We start from the raw sequence: 21,414 nt of genomic DNA, 5'->3' as shown, positions 1-21,414 counted from the left end.
TCATGATTGACATTTAGTTCATTCTTAATTTTAAAATTAAGAAACAAGGAAGTTAGTGTTTAGAACTCTGTATATAATTTTCTTATCTCTGTAGATTCTCTTTAATAATTGTTTTCCATTCCATTTTACTCTCTGCAGAACAGAGATGGTCTTTTGGACAATTTCTTAGTTTCAGAGACATGCCCTGAAAAGGAATTATCCAAAGAATTCAGATAATATAGCAGTTTGGGGGGAATCAAAATTTAACTGGAGTCACCCATGAAAATGGCACTGAGTTCAGGAAAAATAGAGGCAGGTAGAGATGCTAAAATTTTAATTTAGCAGGCATATACAAAATCCAAGGACATAATGACAGATGATATTATTACCAGAGACATTAAACACAACAGAATGCCCCACTAGTGTTTAGAGCACAGAAGTGGAAAATGTAGAAACAAGTGATTTCAGATTTTTAATCAGTTGGACAGTTTATGTAGATAGGTGGCTTTAATAAATTCTGTTCTAAATCTAGGCAAAAGTTCAAGGGAAGCTCACCTTGAATCTATTAATACTAAAGACCAATTATTGAAGGAAGAATTGTAGAAGAATTTAAATCTATACAAGTACAGTTCTGCCAAACTTACAGTTCTTACTATTTTTTTTCACTAGGAATAATATAGAAGAATTTTTTATGGAACAAGTGTAGTGGTCAATAAAACTAAGCTTTGGTACAAAGAACACTGTTTTAAGATGTGATGGTTCATTATCTAGGATTTAGTAAAAAAAAAAAAATAAATAATAAAAACTTTGCAGTAGCCCCCAAATGGCATAGTCATTGCCAGTATAATGTAGATTATGTCTTGTGGTAGACAGAGTTCTTTTCAGGGTTCTAATATTACATCACTTTCAGGCCTTCACTAGTGTGCAAAGAGGGACCATGTATTAATTGGGTCATTCTTATTCTCCTGGAAACACACAACCATCCAAGACTGAATGAAGAAGTAATTGAAACCCTGAACACCAATATGGAGGTTCAAATTTGAATCAGTACTGAAAAAACCTGCCTATCAATAAAAGCCCTGGACCAAATGCGTTCATAGCCAAATTCTACTGGAAATACAAAAAAGAGCGAGTACCCACTGCACTGAAATTATTCTGAAAAATTGAGGAAGAACGATTCTTTCTTAACTCATTTTTTTGAAGCCAGAATCATCCTGGTACCAAAATCTAGCAAGACACAACAACAATAATAAACCAACAGGCCAATATCCCTGCTGAACATAGATGCAAAATTCCTCAACAAAACACTAGCAAACTGAATCCAGCAGCACATCAAAAAGTTAATTCATCATGACCAAGTAGGTTTTATTTTTGAGATGTAAGCATACACAAATCAATAAATGATTCACTACATACATTGAATTTAGAATAAACAGTATATGAGCATTTCAACAAATGTAGAAAGAGCTTTCAGTAAAATCCACCATCCCTTTATGATAAAGTTATTTAACAGACTGGGCATTGAAGGAGCATAGCTCAAAATAATAAGAGCCATTATGATAAAACCACAGCCAACATCATATAAAATGGGCAAAAGCTGGAAGCATTCTTCTTAAGAACAGGAACAAAGCATGAATGCCCATTCTCACCACTCTTATTCAACATAGTACTGGAAATCCTAGACAGATCAATCAGGAAAGAGAGAGAAGTAAAGCATGAAAAATAGGAAATGAACTCATATTATCTCTCTGCACTGTGATATGATTCTATATCTCAAAAACCTTAAAGACTCTGCCAAAAGTCTCCTAGAACTGATAACATAGTTTAACAAAGTTTCAGAATACAAAAACAATGGACAAAACTTAGTAGCATTTCTATACACCAATAACAGTTAAACTGATACCCAAATCAAGAATGCAATTCCATTTAGAATAACCACAATAAATTAAATACCTAGGAATACATTTAAACCAAGGAAGTGAAAGATCTCTACTAGGATAAATACAAACCCCAATGAAAGAAATTATAGGCGACACCAACAAGTGGAAAAATACTCTATTCTCATGGATTGGTAGAAAAATTACCACTAAACTGTCTATGCTGCCCAAAGCAATCCACAGGTTCAATGGTATTCTTATCAAACAACCAGCATCGTTTTTCATTCTAATTCATTTTTCATTGAATGAGAATAAAACTATTGTAAAATTCAATACGAAAAAAGAGACTGAGTAGTCAAAGCAATTCTAAGCATAAGGAACAAAGTGAGAGTCATTCCATTACCTGATATCAAACTATACTAAAAGGCCATAGTAACCAAAAGCATAGTACTGGTCAAAAAACAGGCACATAGACTAAAGGAACAGAATAGAGAACCCAGAAACAAAGTTGCAGAACCTAAAACCTGTCGCACACCTGATCTTCAATGAAGTTAGCAAAAAAAAAAAAAAAAAAAAAAAAAAAAAAATGCAATGGGGAAAGTACTCATTATTCATTAAATGGTGCTGGAATAACTGGCTAACTGTATGCAGAAAAACGAAACTGGACCCCTTCTTTTCATAAAAAAAAATTTACTCAAGATGTACTACAAACTAAAATGTAAAACTTAAAACTATGAAAGCCATTGAAGAAAACCTAGAAAATATTCTGGATATCGGCCTTGCAAAACATTTGTGACTAAGTTCTCAAAAGCAATTGCAACACACACAAAATTGATAAGTGGGATATAATTAAACTAATGAGCTTCTGCACAACAAAAGAAATAATCAACAGAGTGAACAGACAACCTATGGAACAGGAGAAAACCTTTGCAAATCATGCATCTAACACAGGACTAATATCCAGAATCTATAAGAAACTTGAACAATTCAACAAGCAAAAAACAATAAAAAATTAAAAAGTAGACAAAGGACATGAACAGACACTTCTCAAAGGAAGACACACAAGCAGCTAACAAACACATGAAACTGTTTAACATCACTAATCATCAGAAAAATGCAAATCAAAATCCCAAGGAGATACCATCTCACACCAGTCAGAATGGCTGTTATTAAAACGTTAAAAAAATATTCTGGCAAGGCTGCAGAAAAAAAGAGAACGCTTATCCTATGTTGGTAGGAATGTAAATTAGTTCAGTCACTGTGTAAAGTAGTTTTGAGAGTTCTCAAAGAACTTAAACAGAACTACCATTCAACTCAGCAATCCCACTACTGGGTATACACCCAAAGGAAAATAAATTCTTCTACCAAAAACACATCTACTTATATACTTATATGATCATCACAGCATTATTTACAATAGCAAAGACATGGTCTCAACCTGGGTGCCCATCAACAGTGAATTGAATAAAGCAGTGTGGTACATACAGACAATAGAATACTACATGGCCACAAAAACGAATGAAATAATGTCCCTTGCAGCAGCCTGGATGCAGCTGGAGGTCATTAACTTAAGTGAATTGACATAGGAACAGAAAACCAGATGCCACATATTCTCACTTATAAGTGGAAGTTAATCACTGGGTACGCACGAATATAAAGACAGGAAAAGTACATATTACAGACCACTAGACTGGACAGAGAAAAAGAGGAGCAAGTACTAAAAAACTACTTATTGGGTATTATGCCCCCTACCTGGGGGATGGGAACGATTGTACCCTAAACCTCAGCTTATCACAAGATACCCATGTAATACATCTTCATTTGGACCCCCTTTACCTAGAACAAGAGTTGAATTATTTTTAAAAAAATAGCAAAGTAAAAATAAATAGCAAAGGAAAAGGAAACAACTGAACAACAGAACCATTATTGCCATGACTGAGATGTGAGTTTTAAGTAGAGTCTTTGGGCCATATTTGTGTAAGTTTATTAAAGTTGCACTTAAATATTTTCAAAAAGTCCAGGATGCTTTATTCTTTAAAGTTCTACATGCCCTTACATATTACAGTTGATAGATCTGTGGGCAAAAGTAGATGGAGAATGTTTAAAAATCAAACACAGAAGGATGTGGCCGAGAGCAATAATTGTAGCTGACTGTTTCACTAATGTTGGTAATAGTAAAATTTCCTAGGAAAACATTACATGACTTTGTGAGATGTTGAGTGGAAAACACCATAACCCATTCCCGATGATAGGGAACTACCTAGGAGATTAGAGAAAAACCATAGTTCACATGGAAAGAAAGGTTTTGTGAGAAGAAAGAAATGACATTTCTGTGGGATATATTGGCAATAGGTGAGCAGGATACTACATTATCTTGGGTAGAAGTGCCAGTTTTGGAAAAATCAAAATAGAAAATCAAGAATAGGGCAGTTAAGTGAGCATGAAGCCTTGATTAATTTCTTAGAAATTAAAAAGGGTAGTGATCCCAGAGCTAAACAGATCAGAATCTGAATATAACATTGCATATTGATTTTTGTCTTAGCAAGATAGGAAGTGCTAACCATGGGTTAACTCAGGACATTTTCCTGAATTCTGAGGGATAAAGTAATGAAAATTATAGGCTTCAGTCAAATTAGGTGCTTTTTAGATATTCTAAAGGTATTCAAATTCTAAAAGATCATAGTCTTATAATCTCAAAGGAAAAAAGTGGAGTGATCTCCAATTAGAATTCAAGTAACAGAAAAACCTGATTTTGCCCTAAACAGACTTTTATATAAAACTTTGTTTATACAACATCACACCCATCACAATAACAGATAATATTGGAAACTTTCTCTTTTATCTTTTAAATGGCGTCCTTACAGTTTACAGTTACAGAAAGATTTGGTAAAAAATTGTTCAATCTGATCCTTGCTTTTGAATAAGGAGAGGAAAGTAAAAACTAATACTCACTATAGACTTTTTATTGCCACTTGAAGATTTGCAACCCGCTAGACAAGGTGAGATGTAAGTTATTCCATTGTTTCCACAGACTGGTTCCCATTGACTTTCATCACAATTGCAGTCTGAGTTGCAATAAGAAAATGGTACATTTCTATGAGATGTCACTGGATTATTTCTGGAAATACATGATAGACATATATCAAAAAGAGAGAGTGAGAGAAGAAAAAGACAAAGAAGGGGAGGAGAAGGAAGAAGTGGAAGCAGAGAAAGAGGGAAAAGAAAAAGAGAAGATAAAGAATTTTTCTTTATATGAAGAAATTTGCTTTGATGATGTGAAATGGCAAAGTTTGTTTTAGTGCTTATTTATTTTATGCTCTCCATCTTTGCTAAGACATGACTTGTGACTTAGAAAAAGCAAAATGTAAAAATAAACCAAAGATATTAAGTAAGGCTTAGACAAGAAGTTGTTATAATTCTATCAAGAAATTTCACATTAGATAAGTTACGTCTTTTTTCTGAGACTGAGTTTCTATTCAGTAAGGTGATGACATTAGACTGACATTCCTCTCAGCTCACTGTAAAGTCTTGTGAGTCTTAATGCTATTTAACTAGGTTGAATTTAAAAATCTCTATTGTAATGTGTAAGAAAAAGATCAGACATGCTTAAAGCAGAGCCTCTACAAAATGAAAAATCAAGAATAATAGAAAAAGGCTAGAAAAACTGGGTATATTTTTATAATAAAACTATAGTACACTTTATACTGATTTCCTTTATAAAATGGTTATAAATTATAAAATATGATTATGCCATAGCTAAAATTATAAAATATATTTTTTGTATATTTCATTTCTGCTTAAACATTAAAAAAATTTTCTTTCAAATGTTTGATAATAATTGAGGATTGATGTGTTATCTTTGAATGAGCACATAATTTAAAAGAAAAACTAAGATTTATACTTCAGAAATTACGTTATCAATAATTTTATTAAAAAGCATATTCTGCTTCAGGAAATACTACTTGGAGTGGTTAAGCAGAATGGTTTACGACTACTGTAGTCAGAATGTTTGCAACCCCCAAATTCATAGATTGAAAACTAATCTCGTATATGAAGACTTTATGAAGTCAGGCCTCTAGCAAGTGATAAGGTCATGAGGATGAGTACTCATGAATGGAATTACTGACCCTTTGCCTATTCCATCCACCATGCCTCGACACAATGAGAAGGTACCATCTATGAATTAAGAAATGGGCCCTCCCCAGACACCAGATCTGCCATCACCTTGGTTTTACATGTTCCAGCCTTTAGAATCTTGAAAAATTCTGTGTATTAATAAGCTACCTGGAATTTTGCAGCCTAAATGGACTAAGACAATGACCCAGTCCAGATATTGCAATCAGTCACATCTGTGTTTATATTAGTTCTGGTACTTCTTTCTAAAATCAGTTTTGCCATTTGTAAGTCATAGATAATAATGTCAACTTCACAGAGTTTTTTTTTTTGGAAAAAAATATTGGTTCTCAGAAGTCCTTCACACTCTTATAAAAGATTGAGGGCCTGTTCCAAAGGGATTTTGTTAAATTAAGTTGATCTCTTGACATGTATATTAGAAAGTAATACTAAGAAAATTTTAATACACAAAAGTACATAACCACATACATTGTTAGCAGTTAGATTGATGAATTAACAACATACCTTGGAGCATTAGAAAATATCACTATACTGCCAGGAGAGCATGAGAATAAAAAGGCAAATAATCTCTTAGTATTATTATAAAAATAGTTTTGAACTTGCGCACTATACTCAGGAGATTATTAGAAAATTGCATAGCATTCTTGCCCTTGATTTGAGGTGGAGACTGTTGCACTAAAAATACTTTGCTATACATGGTATTCGTGGAAAAGTAAAGATTCTTCAATGTCTAATATGCAATTATATATAGAATATTTCTTAATGCTACTTCCAATGTAGATAATATCAGAAAAAACAATATTAGCTTACAAAAAAGAAAATTTGGTACAACATTAAAAGTGTTCTTTTGTAAAGGCAGTTGTTAAACATCAATATGAACTGTAGATAAAAGTTGTTTAGTCACTTTTGGATAATGCCATTTATGTGACTCTTGTGATCCATCCAAGATTACAGTGGTGGTTAAGACTAAGAGTTTTAGACTTAAAAAAACCCCAAATTTGAATTAGAATCTTAACAATGCTAGCTTTGTAATCCATGTATTTCTCTAAGCCTTACTTTTCCCATTCATAAAATAAGGATAAAAGTACTCTCTACTAATTGTAAGTACCACATAAATAATAGTTATTATTACAACCTATGTTGCTTCTTTTTAATGGATGAATAAAAGAATGTGTTTGAGGTCTTAAGAAACAGATATTTAAAAATATTTTAAGTTGAAATTTCTCTTAAAGAAAGTTTAGTTAAAATTGTTTTCTGCCTTGTATTACTTATACAGAGATTCTTAATTAGATGGTTAACGTATTATGCAATTGATATAGTGATATATACAAACCCATCATAAGTCATGGTTAGGCCGGCAACTGATTTATTTTCACAGAGTATGAAAAAATATAATAGGTAAAAGAACAATGACATGACAGCAGTAAAAAATGAGAATTTAGCAATTCCAATTGGGTTCAATTTGAATTTTTTAATGATATATCCTCCTAAAAACATTCCACTTGCAAAAATAGGTAGGGTTACAATTCCTAGAAAAAAAAAGAAAAAAAGTTGTAATCATATATAGGTTTTCTGATATGTCTTTATAGATGAAACACAGTGTATGTCAATCAAATTTATTCAATATTATTACTTCTTTTTAAAATTTCACTTTAAGTTCTGGGATACATGTGCAGGACGTGCATGTTTGTTACATACACATACATGTGCCATTGAGGTTTGCCGTACCTATCAACCTGTCATCTAGGTTTTAACCCCTGGATGCATTAGGTATTTGTTCTAATGCTCTTCCTCCCCTTGCCCCCTACCCCCCAACAGGCCCGGTGTGTGATGTTTCCCTCCCTGTGTCCATGTGTTCTCATTGTTCAACTCCCACTTGTGAGTGAGAACATGCAGTGTTTGGTTTTCTGTTCCTGTGTTAGTTTGCTGAGAATGATGGTTTCCAGCTTCACCCATGCCCCGCAAAGGACATAAACTCTTTATTTTTTATGGCTGCATAGTATTCCATGGTGTATATGTGCCACATTTTCTTTATCCAGTCTATCATTGGTGGTCATTTGGGTTGGTTCCAAGTCTTTGCTATTGTAAATAGTGCTGCAATAAACATATGTGTGTATGTGTCTTTATAGTAGAATGCCAATCTTATTACTTTTTAAAAAGAAGAATGACAGAGCAGGATGGTGGCAGGAGATCCATGTAATTTGTTCCTGCCAATGATGACAGTTTGGTTCCCTCAATAGCAAAAGGCAGTGGCTAAGGATATTTGTTTGTTGGAGCAGATAATTTCTATGAGGCAATTTTGTTTTTCTGGAAATCAACAACAACAAAACACCATCTTTCTGCTTATGGAAATTCATCTAAAGCCTTTTACCTCTCTCACATAGAGTTCTAACCCTCAATAATTCACACTAAATCTGCCCAGAGCTTAACAATAGAATAATTAATATATCTTTGTCATTTATTAAAAAACATATAGAACCTGAATTGACAAATAGGTCTACACACAGGATTAATAATGTTTAATCCCTCCTGTAACTTTTCCATATCATTGTCTAGTAAGAGTTATTGAAGATGAAGTCTTCTCTAGGAAAAAGCTCAGGCTAGGTTACTGGGAGTCAAAACACTATCTTTAGATTTTAAGATCTACAAAGAGATCAGTAAAGAGATTATCTGGAAGCTTGGTCTCCTGCTTCAGTACATTCGTTTTCTTGTTTACTTATGACCTAGTTACATACCACATGATAAGTTGTTTAATTCATCATATATTTATTGAATTTCTATAATGTGTCTACAATACTAGAGTTGTGGGAAGAATAATACAAGGAAACTTTCCTTAATAAGCACATCTAAATATGCCATTGAAAATAGATATTGTAGCGAAAAATACTCTGTAAAATATGATATTTGTTTTGAATTATGCATATTTTGATGTATTTAAATTGATACTCTGGAACTATCAGTGTCACATTTTTGTAAGTAACTGAGTCTTGATTTCAAAGTCCATAAATTATAGAATTATAATGATTATAATTACAAAAGGGTTTGTCTCAGGATCTCAGCACTAAATTGTAAGTTCCAATTATACAGATATTACCTCTAAATTTTCCATTTATTTGCAACATTTTCTTCAGGAACTCATCTAAAATAAGATACAACTTCAAATGCAGAGCAATAATGACATCACAAGTTTCATATGTTTAATAGCATTTGAGAAAGAATACAAGAAAATTATAGTTATTTTGTATTACTAAAATACAAAGTCACTTTTACAATAAAATGTCACTTGGAATACAGTACTTAGTAGTATTTCACTTATTAAGCACACAAGTAAAAAATATGTCTTACCCAATAAGACGTTAGTCTTAGATGAAGGCTGACCATACTCTTGCTCTACATATTTGAAGACATAAGTAAAACTACCAATATAGCTGCTTATTTGTAACACCGTCAAAAGCACAAATACAACATACAGGGGATTAGTAAGGATGCTTTTAAAAGACCGGAAAAAACCTATAAAATTGTAAAAATAAAGAAAATATTTGAATGTAACTTAGACATATATTTATACCTAAAACTTGTGAACGTAAGTCATGTAAGATTTAAAATTCTATAAACACACAATGCAAAGAGTGAGAATAGCCTGCAATACCACAGGCTGTTCACAGTTTTTAAATGTATCCTTTCAAAATTTTCCATACGAATATTAATATTTATGAGTTTATTTTACCCTCAAATAGGGTCGTACATAACTGCTGCTTTGTAACTTGCTTTCTTCACTTAATATTTGGTTATCCTGGGTACTTTACAATACTACTGCAAACATATTAATTCACTTATTCATTCATTCAACAAATGTTAGGTTTTCAACTGGGTACCAGACAATATGCTAATTGTTCAAAAAACAAAAGTGAAGGCCAGGCACAGTGGCTCACTCCTGTAATCCTAGCACTTTGGGAGGCCAAGGCGGATATATCACCTGGGGCCAGGAGTTCGAGACCAGCCTGGCCAACATGGTGAAACCCCGTCTCTACTAAAAATACAAATTTTAGCCATCATGACGGTACACACCTGTAATCTCAGCTACTCGGTAGGCTGAGGCAGGAGAATCGCTTGAACTCGAGAGGCAAAGGTTGCAGTGAGCTGAGATGGTGACACTATACTCTAGCCTAGGCAACAGAGCAAGACTCCATCTCAAACAAACAAACAAAACCAAAAACAAACAAACAAAAAAGTGAAAAAGACATATGATGTTTCTTATTTTTTAGTACTTAATTATATATTATATTAAAAATATAACTATTAAATGGAAATGTAAAGACAGCATAATCCAAAACTCACAGAAATAAGAACATTGAGGTTCAAAATTCTTAAAGATTAATTTAGTATGAGGACTCAGACCTCTTGTTTCTCTAGTATACAGCTTTTCTACCATAACATACTTTCTCAGTAAATTTGGCAATATCATTAACCCTCTGTCTTAAGATACAAGGGAAACAGCCAGGAGATAATGTTGTGTCCCAAGTAGTGTTATAATAGTAATAATACAACCACCTATCCCTACAAACAGCTGTGGTAACAAGCTTCTAACTTCTGTTCATGGTAGAAATTATGTCATTTGGAGCTGTGATCACCAGGTCAACTAGCTGTAATAGGAGTTAAAAGTAGAAGGAACTACTTAGAAAAACAGTAGGAAGTATCAGAGTTTATCAAGACACAGCCAAGATATGGTTACTGAGAGATGGATGAACACGGGCTTTGAAATATTTTTCTCTATTTAAATCTCTAAAGATTTTCATTAGATATGGTCAGAACTAAGACATCCATCTAATGTCAGCTACAAAAGAGTTGCATCCGCTTAAAATAAGGAGAAAAGGGAGTTAGAGAAAAGACACAGAAGAGAAAAAAAGGAGAGGTAAGAAAATGTAGAGTAGGAATAAAAAACATTTAAAATTCTTAGGCAAAAGTGCCACATTTCTCTCCACAGGTCTCCCCAGTCATGAAGAACCGTCCCTGATTTGTAAGTATCATAAGTCAGTTGTGGCCTTTCTTCAACAGAAATGGAGTATATACATTCACACAATCATTGCATTTTTGAGGATGAGAAATTCGATGTCATCCAGTGTAAACTTCTGTATGATCGTGATCTACTATATATCATTAATAAGTGAATCAGTAAACAACTTAAGTGGCATTAAACTGAGTACCTCAGGAAGCAATTTGCTCCACTTTTGAAAAGTTCTCATTGTTTACACACTGTTTTTGTAATGAACTGAAATCATCTTTTCTTTCTAATCAGTTTTAGTTCTATTCAAGAGCATACGGAATAAATTCAATATTTTTTTTCTGACTATATGTTCTTATTTTATCCATTCCTAATAGATACATACTTAAGATCCTCTTTATTAGGGTCATTCCTACAAAAACTGTTCATAATAGAGATTATGTCTGCAGCTGTCCTCTTTTTACATCTTCAGTATCCTCTCTGTTCTTTTTGGATCACAGTCAACCCTGCTCCTTATAGGTTTAGACAATCTAATATTTTTTGAAGATTTGATTTGGTAGAGTAGAAACATATACAAAATGAAAATTATTGGTATAGTACTTTTAGTGTGAACGTTAAATTTGAAAAACATAAATGTTTAACATCTGATTCTTAGGAAACAAACTTCTGCTTGTAGTATATCCCAATTTCATGGTAATAAATCATGGTAATTCTCTTGCCACGAACAATTTCAACCTATCAATGTAGCTGAAACTTAACAGTCCTCTGCTATGAGCCAATATAAAGAGTACCAGAACACCATTGCTCTTGGGTTAGTGTGATAGAAAGGAGAAAATAACAATAAAATAATAAGTAAAAGACCTGATGAAAGGAAGAACGTAGGTTACACTGGAGAATTTGTCATCTTACTTTAAAGAAAACTTGAAAAAGATGCCAAGGGTTTAGGTGTTGCACTACTTTGGCTTTTACTATTTCACCATTTCTCCCTAATCTGAAAACTGCTGTCAACACCTCACTGATTCACATATCTTGCTCTGACTGCTGCCAAGTCATTCTCTTTGTTTATTGACTCAATGGTTCTCCATTAGTCCCAGGGCTTATATTCAAATGAAGAGGCACTATCAAATGCTGATGCATCCCAATTTACATTACTAACTCTAATTATCTTAACTACCACCCTAGGTTCCACTTTATTTTGAATATTTAGATAAGATAGATAGATAGATAATTACCAAAAGAAATATTACTCTAATTACCTAGGGAGAAACTTCTGACTTCCTTCTCCTGAGAATAGTTAAGTTTAATTTCACCATGTTACTTAAGGCACTATATTGCTATTGTCTATATATTTCTCAGTATCGCCCACTAGGTTCTTGAAAAGTAGAGGTAATGTTTTATTACCAGGGCATAGTACAGTTCCTGGTACCATTTGTTGAATAAATGAAGAAATGAAACATTGTAATTCTTTGAACTCTCCCAGTTTAGACCATATAATATTAAAATTAATATATAGTACTTGGCTCATAAAAAAATGGATGTTTGTGAACTTTGGTTGGTTTCTCCCTGCTAAAAAAGCCCAAACCTAATTCTCTTCCACTTGTTATGTGCTCAAGATATATATGTTAACTTTAATAGTAGTTTTAGAAAAATAATTTATCTAAATTTAGTGCAAAAGAAGGCCAACTCCAGATGAGTTGGGTATGCTTTATTATTTTGGAATACTCATTCTTCCTTTTCATTGAGATTAACAACTCCAAATTGACAATGAATGTAAAATACTTACCAGTCACATTTTTGGTAATATTTTTTCCTCGACTGGTCAAATTAGCTGTTTGACTCTTTCCATCATTTGTTTCCAACACAGGCAAAGATAATGAAGCTTTTCTTTCTTTTTGTCGTTTATTTGGAGTTTGGGGCAAGAAAAAGAATGGTATGGAAGAAATAATGGAGAATAGTCCAGACACAAGGAAATTAAGCCACCAAGCTCCAACCCAACGAGAATCATTAGGAGTTATCCTGACAGTGCCTAGAATAAATAATTAAAGAAGCCAGTCAAAAATCATTTTGAAATACAATAGGTTCAGGGAAGTAATGGTATGAAGAAAGTAAACTAAATTTCCTCAATTCCAAGACATGATTTTTTTAATTTTAATTTTTTGTCATCTCTGAGACTAGGATCAGTCTAACATTTGATGACATAATGCAACTGATACTGTCTAGGAATCAGTCATGATATTGTTGTCATTGCCTGAGCTTGTGTGCACTGATGGCTTTTCTGATTACATGACTGGACAATTTCTATCACTGGACATTTAAGCTTGCAGACCATTTAATAACTACCTGTGGAAGAACTATGACATCTCATTGTTGTCTGAAAATGTCTATTGGCATAAGCTAATAAAATCAAGAAAGGGTCAGCAATGAAATGTAAGCAGTTTGCAAGAAATCCACTGAGCCAATACAGGGGCTTCCCACCATGCCTGAAATAAGTATTTCCAACTCTCTTGATAGCACAGAGGATAAGAAAATATGAGTTTAAAAGTAACCCTGAAGAGTTAAGACTCTAAATGTTAAGGATAGTTTAACCATTTTATTTCAATCGTATTTTTCTTTAAATCATAAATGAGAGTACTCTGTAAATGTTATATCTCAAGGGTAAATGCATTCTTTTAACAAGTATAAAGTAAATAATCTAAGTAATAAGAAAGCCTATCTGAGTTATCAGCAAGATAGCATAATAGGAAGGACTGGACCCTTTTTTCTTTCATGAATATACTGATTCAACAATAATATGCAGATCAATTCCATTAGTGAAAAATCCAGAAACTAGTTGACAGGCCATTGTACCCCAGGAATGTGCAATATTAGCTACATTGACACTTTTAAGAAGATTGGAGACACCTTTTTGCTGTTCCTCTCCTCATTATAATACCATGCCTTCAAGAAGAACTAGAAATTTGAAAGTGTATGCGAACACTTGCAATAGCTCTTTTCCCTGGCTCAACAGAGATTGAATATAGGAAAACCGCATCTCCAGCTTATCCCTGCGGAGAGACAGAGTGGGACTGAACATCCAAAATTGTAACTTTTCAGGTACTACCCTTGCGACTGTCTTCTATATCACCTATCTTGAAGTGTTGACAGGACCCAGCACATACCAGACCTTTGGAGGCTACAGAAAACAAAGATGGCAGCTTGAACTAGTATGTAAGCATTTCCATAGCTCCTGGCCCATAGCTTAGGGCAGAGTGACCAAGTTAAAAAAACTTAAAAACAAAAACTTAACTCCAGCTTCTCTATGGGGAGGAAAATATTTCGACCACACACCTAACATTTCATCTTTTCTGTGTCCAACTCCAGCAGCTGGTCATTGTCTTGCCTATCTTGGGGCTAGGCATATGCTTGCTTCCAGTGGGCTACAAAGAATGCAAAAATGGTGGCTTAAATTAGCAAATGAGCACTTGCCACAGATCCTCCCTGCTCCCAGTTCTATGCAGAGTGAGGAGGTAAAAAACAAAAGGAAACAAACAAACAAACAAGCAAACGAACAAAAAATAAAGAAAACACTTCAGTTTTCAAATTCTCCTTGGGAAGGCAAAAAATTGTATAGCATGTGAAATAATCAAAATTTTCTGGGAGTTGACCAAGTGACAGGCTTCTCTGTCCACTGTCTAAAAGTGCTCATGAGACCCTACATACTCTAGATTCTGGAAGTTCCTAACAAAAAGATAGCAGTTTAAACAAGAATCAAAATTTGAGAGGCCGACAGAAGCTCTGCCTGGGTTGAACGATGAAAGTTTTCTCCTATATAATACCAGTTCGTGAAGACTTGGAGGCTGATGTGGTTTGGGTGGGTATTTGTTCTGTTCAAATCTCATGCCGAAATGTAATATCCAATGTTGGAGGTAGGGCATGGTGGGAGGTGTTTGGGTCATGGGGGTTGATCCTTCATTGCTTGGTGCTGTCCTTGCAATAGTGAATGAGTTCTCAGAAGATCTGATTGCTTAAAAAGTGTGTGGCACCTCGCCTCCCTCTTGCTCTTTCTCTCAACATGTGATGTGTCTGCTCCTGCTTTAACTTCTGCCAAGAGTAAAAGCTCCTTGAGGTCTCCTCAGAAGCTGAGAGAATGCCAGTGCCATGCTTGTACAGCTTGCAGAATCATGAGCCAATTAAACCTCTTTACTTGAGAAATTACCCAGTCTCACGTATTCTTGTATAAGAATGCCAGAATGGCCTAACACAGAAAATTGTTACCAAGAAGTGGGACATTGCTCTAAGGATACCTGAAAATGTGGAATTGACTTTGGAACTAGGTAATGAGCAGAGCTTACAAGAGTTTGGAGGACTCAGAAGAAGATAAGAAGATGAGGGAAAGTTTGAAACTTCTTGGAAACTGGATAAATGATTATGACCAAAATGCAGATCGTGACATGGACAATGAAGTTCATGCTGACAAGGTCTCAAATGGAAATGACAGTTATTGGGAGCTGGAGCAAAAGTCACTCTTGTTATGCCTTAGCGAAGTACTTGGCTGCATTGTGTTCATACCCTAGGGGATCTGTGGAAGTTTGAACTAAAGAGTGATGACTTAGAATATCTGATGGAAGAAATTTCTAAGCAGTAAAGCATTAAGGATATAAGTTGGTTGCTTCCAACCTGCAATGCTCAGATATGAGAGCAAAGACATGACCTAAAGTAGAAAGTTATATTTAAAGGGGAAGCAGAGCATAAAAGTTTGGAAAATTTGCAACCTATTTGTCAAAGAAAGAAAAAGAGTTTAAGTAAAAAACTGTCTCAAGTTGCAAAAAGACATTATAGAATGATTTTTAAGTGAATTCACCAGGAATATACAACCCAATATATTCACTCAATCTCAAAAACCCAAAAGCTATAAAGCAAACATGGACAGAACTGAAAAGAGAAATATAGAGAAATACATTACAATCATCTCTTGGTATCTGTGAGCAATGGTTCTAGGACTCCCTATGGATACCAAAATTCAAGGATGCTCAAGTCTCTTATATAAAATAGTGTATTACAGTGAGCCCTCCATAGTAGGCTGATGTCATAATATCTCACTTTCAATTATAAATAGAATAACCAGAGAGAATATCAATGAGGAAACAGAGGACTTCAACAACATTATAGACCAATTGAACATAACAGACACATAGAGAATACTTCACTCAATAAAAACAGAATGTATACTCTTTTGAAACAGAAATGGAACATTTTCTAAGATAGATCACATGTTACATCATGCAACAGGTCTTGATAAATTTAAAATTAAAATCATACCCATTTTTTTTCTAACTACAATGGAATAAAACTAGAAATTAATATCAAAGAGAAAAGTAGAAAATTGTAAAAATATGGATATTAACAAACTTTTCAATAATTAAATTGTCAAAGAAATCAAAAGGGAAATTAGAAAATATTTAGATACAAAGAGAATCAAAAACAAAACATTCTAAAATATGAGATGCAGCAAGAACAGTAGTAAGAGGGAAGTGTTTAGAAATAAATATCTACATTTGTAGGGTAAATTTTATTTCCATATTCAAAAAACAGAGGTTATTTCTCTAATTTATGGTCACTAGCAGCATCTGGCATTGTTTGCTCTTAATACACACTGATAAATATCAGATAATTATGCTAGTAAAAAGTAAAGAATTATCTCAGATAAACAACCTATTTTACACCTCACAAAATTATAAAAAGAAAAACAAACTAAGGCCAAAGTTAGCAGCAGAAGAAAAAAGATTAGAGAAGAAATAAATAAAGAATAGGGAAAAAAATTATATCAACACAACTAAGTGTTGATCTTTTTGAAAGATAAGCAAAATTGACAAACTTTAGACTAAGCAAAAGAGAAAAGACTCAAACAAAACAAGAGCTGAATGTGGAGACATTCAATTGATGCTAGAAAAATAAAACAATCATAAGAGACTGCTATGAGAAATTACACATCAAAAATTAGATAAGAAAGAAAAAATAAATTCCTGGAGACATAAAACACAGAAAATATAGAAAATATAAAGAGATTTACAACTAATAAAAATATTGAATTAATAATCAAATACCTCTCAACAAAAAAACTTAGGAGCAGATAGCTTTACTGGTGTGTGTTACTAAATAGCTAAAGAAAATATTAATGGCAATCCATTCTAATCTCTTGCCAAAAATTAAAGTGAAGAGAACGTCTTCAAACTAATTTTATGAGGCCAGCATTATTCTCATACCAAGGCCAGACAAAGACACCAGAAGAAAACTACAAACCAATATCTCTGATGAAGACAGAGGAAAAAATCCTAAAACAATACTAGTAAACCAAATTTAATAGCATATAAAAAGGACACTACACTACATTCAAGGGGGATTTATACCTGAAATGCTAAGTTTAACAAATATCACCAAGTGTAACATAACACATTAATAAAATAAAGGACAAAATCTACATGATCATATATGCAGACGTTAAATAGCATTTGATAAAATCCAACAATGTTTTGTGATAAAAACTTTCAATGAGCTAGGAATAGATAAAAAATTGCCTCAACAAAATGAAATGCATATTTTAAAAGCCCACAGCAAGCATTAAATTCAAGAGTGAAAAACTGAAAGCTTTCAGGAACGAAGGAAAATGGCCATTCTCATCACTTCTATTCAACATAGTCCTGCCATTTTATGCCAGAGCAACTAAGCAAGAAAAAGAAATAAAAGGTATTCAAACTTGAAAGAAAGAAGTAAAATTACCTCTACTTGCAGATGGCATGATTTTGTATACAGAAAACCCTAAAGATCACACACACACACACACACACACACACAGAGACACTTGTTAGAATTGAATAAACACATTCTGTAAAGTTGCAGGATACAAAATCACTATATTACTTATATTTCTATGCATTAACCAAGTACTATTTGAAAAGACATCAGGAAAGCAATTCCATTTACACTAAAATCATAAAGAATAAAACACAAAAATAAATTTAAGAAGGTGAAAGACTTGTGCATAAGATACTTCAAGACACTGAGGAAAGAAATTAAAGTCATAAATAATTGGGGAGACATTCTGTGTTAATTAATTGAAGGACTTATTAATATTAAATGTCCATACTACCCAAATATATGTAAAGATTCAATACAATACCTATCAAAAGCCCAACAGTATTTTTACAAAAATATAACAAACAATTCTAAAATACATATGGAACCAAGAAGGACATCGAATAGCCAAAAAAGCATTGAGAAAGAATAAAGCTGCCTCACATTTCCTAATTACAAAATGTATTTTAAAACTATAGTAATTAATACAATATGTTACCAGCATAAAAACAGAAATATAGACCAATGGAATGGAACAGAGACAATAAATGGGGTAAAAAAGAAACATGCAGAATAAAATAAAATATTATAAATTATATATATATGAAAAGGTGTTAATTTATAAAGCATATGAGGAAATCCTACAACTCAATAGCAAAAATATAATAACTTGATTAAAAATTTTGCAGCAACTTGGATGGAACTGGAGGACATTATTCTAAGTGAAGTAACTCAGGAATGGAAAACCAAATACTGTATGTTCTCACTTATCATTGAGAGCTAAGCTATGAGGATACAAAGATATACAGATTGATGTGACGGATTTAGGAGGCTCAGAAGGGGAAAGATGGGAGGGAACTGAGGGATAAAAAGCTACATATTGGATACAATGTACATTACTCAGGTATGGGTGCACTAAAATATCAAAATTCATCATTATAGAATTCACCCTTGTAATTAAAAACAACATCTACCCCAAAAGCTATTGAAATAAAAATTAATTAATTATTAGTGAGTAGAATGGTGGCTACCAGAAGCCAGGTGGTTGGGAGAAGAGTGGAGTTGAGGATGTCGGGTCCGTCCTGCAGACCCTGGCCTACCAATGGATGAAAGGAGTACTCAGACACAGGTATGCAGTGAAAGAGTGGCTAGGGGACTACGGAAGAGTGAGCAGCAGTCCCAATAAGCTGGTGCTTCTCGCTTTTATTTAGTATAGACATAATGCCGAAAACCTGGAGCCAATAATGTTAATCTGTGGGCAATTAACGTTATTGTTCCCCCTTACAGGGAACAGTCACGTGCGTGATGGTCAAAGGTCAGTTTCTGGACAACATGGGTAAACAAGCCTATTTAGATAAATTCGTCTATACTTCCTTGTACCTATTTCTTGCCCTCTGCCTCAGGGTAAGAGAACAGCTGTCATCAGTTTATTCTCCCATGAAGCTTTGCAGAGCTTTCTGACCTTTCAAAAGGTCTGCTCTTTCCCTATAGCTTCTTCCACCACTCTGACAGATCTCCCACAAGAGGAGATATTGGTCAAAGCATATATAATTACAATTAGGTAGGAGGAATACATTACAGAGATTCATTGTGCAGCAGCGTGACTATTCTTAACCACCATATGTTGTATTTTTGAAATATGCTGAGAGAGTAGATGTTAAGTGTTTCCACTACAAAAATAAGTATGTAAGATAATGCATTTGTTAATTAGCTAAATTTATTCCACGTATATATTTATTTCAAAACATTGGAGTGTACATGATAAAAATACAATTTTATATATGTCACTCGGTGGCTGATGCCTGTAATCCCAGCACTTTGGGAGGCCAAGACAAATTGGATCACCTGAGGTCAGGAGTTTGAGATCAGCCTGGCCAACATGGTGAAACCCCGTCTCTACTGAAAATACAAAAATTAGCCAGGTGTGGTGGAGGCACCCGTAATCCCAGATACTCTGGAGGCTGAGGCTGGAGAATCACTGGAACCCAGGAGGCAGAGATTGCAGTGAGCCAAGATCACACAACTGCATTCCAGCCTGGGTGACAGAGCAAGATTCTGACTGAAAAATAAAAAAAAGTAAATTTGAAAACACAATTAGGCTACATACCTGAATAGAAATTTCTCCAAAGAAGACATACAAATGAATAACAGCTCAATACAAAGATTTTCAACATCACTTATCAGGGAAATGCAAATCAAAAGCACAAATCCACTCTTCTCCTACACCTTACACCTGTAGAATGGCTACCATATGAGAAAGAAAGGAAAGTGTTTGCAAGAATGTGGAGATATTTGAACACTGTACACTGCTGGTAGAATACAAAAAGGTACAGCCAGTATACAAGGTATTATAAAGATTCCTCAAAAATTAAATACAGAACTCTCATATGACGCAGCAATCCCACGTTTGGGTACATATATAAAAGAATTGAAATCATTATCTTGAAGAGACATTTGCATTTGCATGTCCATTGCAGCGCTATTCATAATAGCTAGCTGTAAAAACAACCTCATGTCTGCTGAGGGATATATGGATAAAGAAAATATTGTATACACACACAATGGAATATTATTCAGTCTTTAAAAAGAAGGGTATTCTGTAATATGTGATAACTTGGATGAACTTTGAGGACATTAGGCAAAATGAACCAGTTACAGAAGGACCTATACTGCATGATTACATTCATTTGAGGAAACATAAAACATTAATGCTCATAGAAGCAAAGAGTAGAATGGTGATTGTCAGTGATTAAGGGGAAGGGGAAGCAGGGAGTTGTCAATGGGTATAAAGTTTCAGTTATGGAGTTCTGCAGTCTCTACAGGAAGATGAGAGCAGGGAGTTGCTACACACTTTTGAGCAAATAAATCTCATGAGAATTCACTCGGTATCATGAGATCAACATCAAGGGTGATGGTGTTAAACTATTCATGAAAAATCACCTTTATCACCCAATCACCTCCCACCAGGTCCCACCTCCATCATTGGGGATTACAATTCTACATGACGTTGGCGGGAACACAGATCCAAATCATATCAGCTATTGTTGATCAGAATCCTTACATAAACAGTTGATTAACACATGTTTTGTATGTTATACGTATTGTACATAGTATTCTTACTATAAAGTAAGCTAGAGAAAAAATATTATTAAGAAAATCACAGGGAAATAAAACATATTTACTATTCATTAAGTTGAGGTGGAACATGATAACATCTTTCTCATCTCTTCACATTGAGTAGGCTGAGGAGGAGAAGGAATGGGAGGCACTGGTCTTGCTTTCACTAGGTTAGCAGAGGTGGAAGAGGTGGAAGAGGTAGAGGAGGTAGAAGGGAAGGCAAAAGAGGCAAGTACATTCAGTAACTATTTCAGAAATACATCATAATTTCTATTTGACTTTGTGGTTTTGTCATTTCTCTAAAAATTTTTCTAAATGGAACTAATCCTTCTTCCAACATATGCTTTAGTTTCAGTGCCCACAATAGAGAAGAGTCCCGGTTGTAAAAGAAGCCAAAAACAGTCTTGAATTGTCAGAATCCTTCTGTTAGATAGCCTAATAACAATTTGTTTCTGGCACTGCTTCTTCTGTGTC

At 34.0% G+C, this 21,414-nt stretch overlaps 1 protein-coding gene across 1 annotated transcript in view; it reads right to left on the bottom strand.

The window, feature by feature from the left end:
* SLCO1B1 (solute carrier organic anion transporter family, member 1B1) overlaps window positions 1-21,414 on the bottom strand; it is a 116,265-nt gene that overhangs the window by 22,045 nt on the left and 72,806 nt on the right. The window contains exons 8-11 of the mRNA XM_011969465.1: window positions 12,776-13,018; window positions 9,336-9,500; window positions 7,324-7,519; window positions 4,809-4,974 (exon numbers count right to left, since the gene is read on the bottom strand). Of these exons, the coding sequence (XP_011824855.1) occupies window positions 4,809-4,974; window positions 7,324-7,519; window positions 9,336-9,500; window positions 12,776-13,018 (770 nt within the window). The remainder of the gene's footprint in view (window positions 1-4,808; window positions 4,975-7,323; window positions 7,520-9,335; window positions 9,501-12,775; window positions 13,019-21,414) is intronic.

Source organism: Mandrillus leucophaeus, unplaced genomic scaffold (genome assembly GCF_000951045.1).
Source record: "Mandrillus leucophaeus isolate KB7577 unplaced genomic scaffold, Mleu.le_1.0 Scaffold892, whole genome shotgun sequence".
NCBI classification, from domain to species: Eukaryota; Metazoa; Chordata; class Mammalia; order Primates; family Cercopithecidae; genus Mandrillus; species Mandrillus leucophaeus.
Note: the sequence above shows the minus strand (reverse complement) of the source record. Positions and strands in the feature narration are given on the sequence as shown.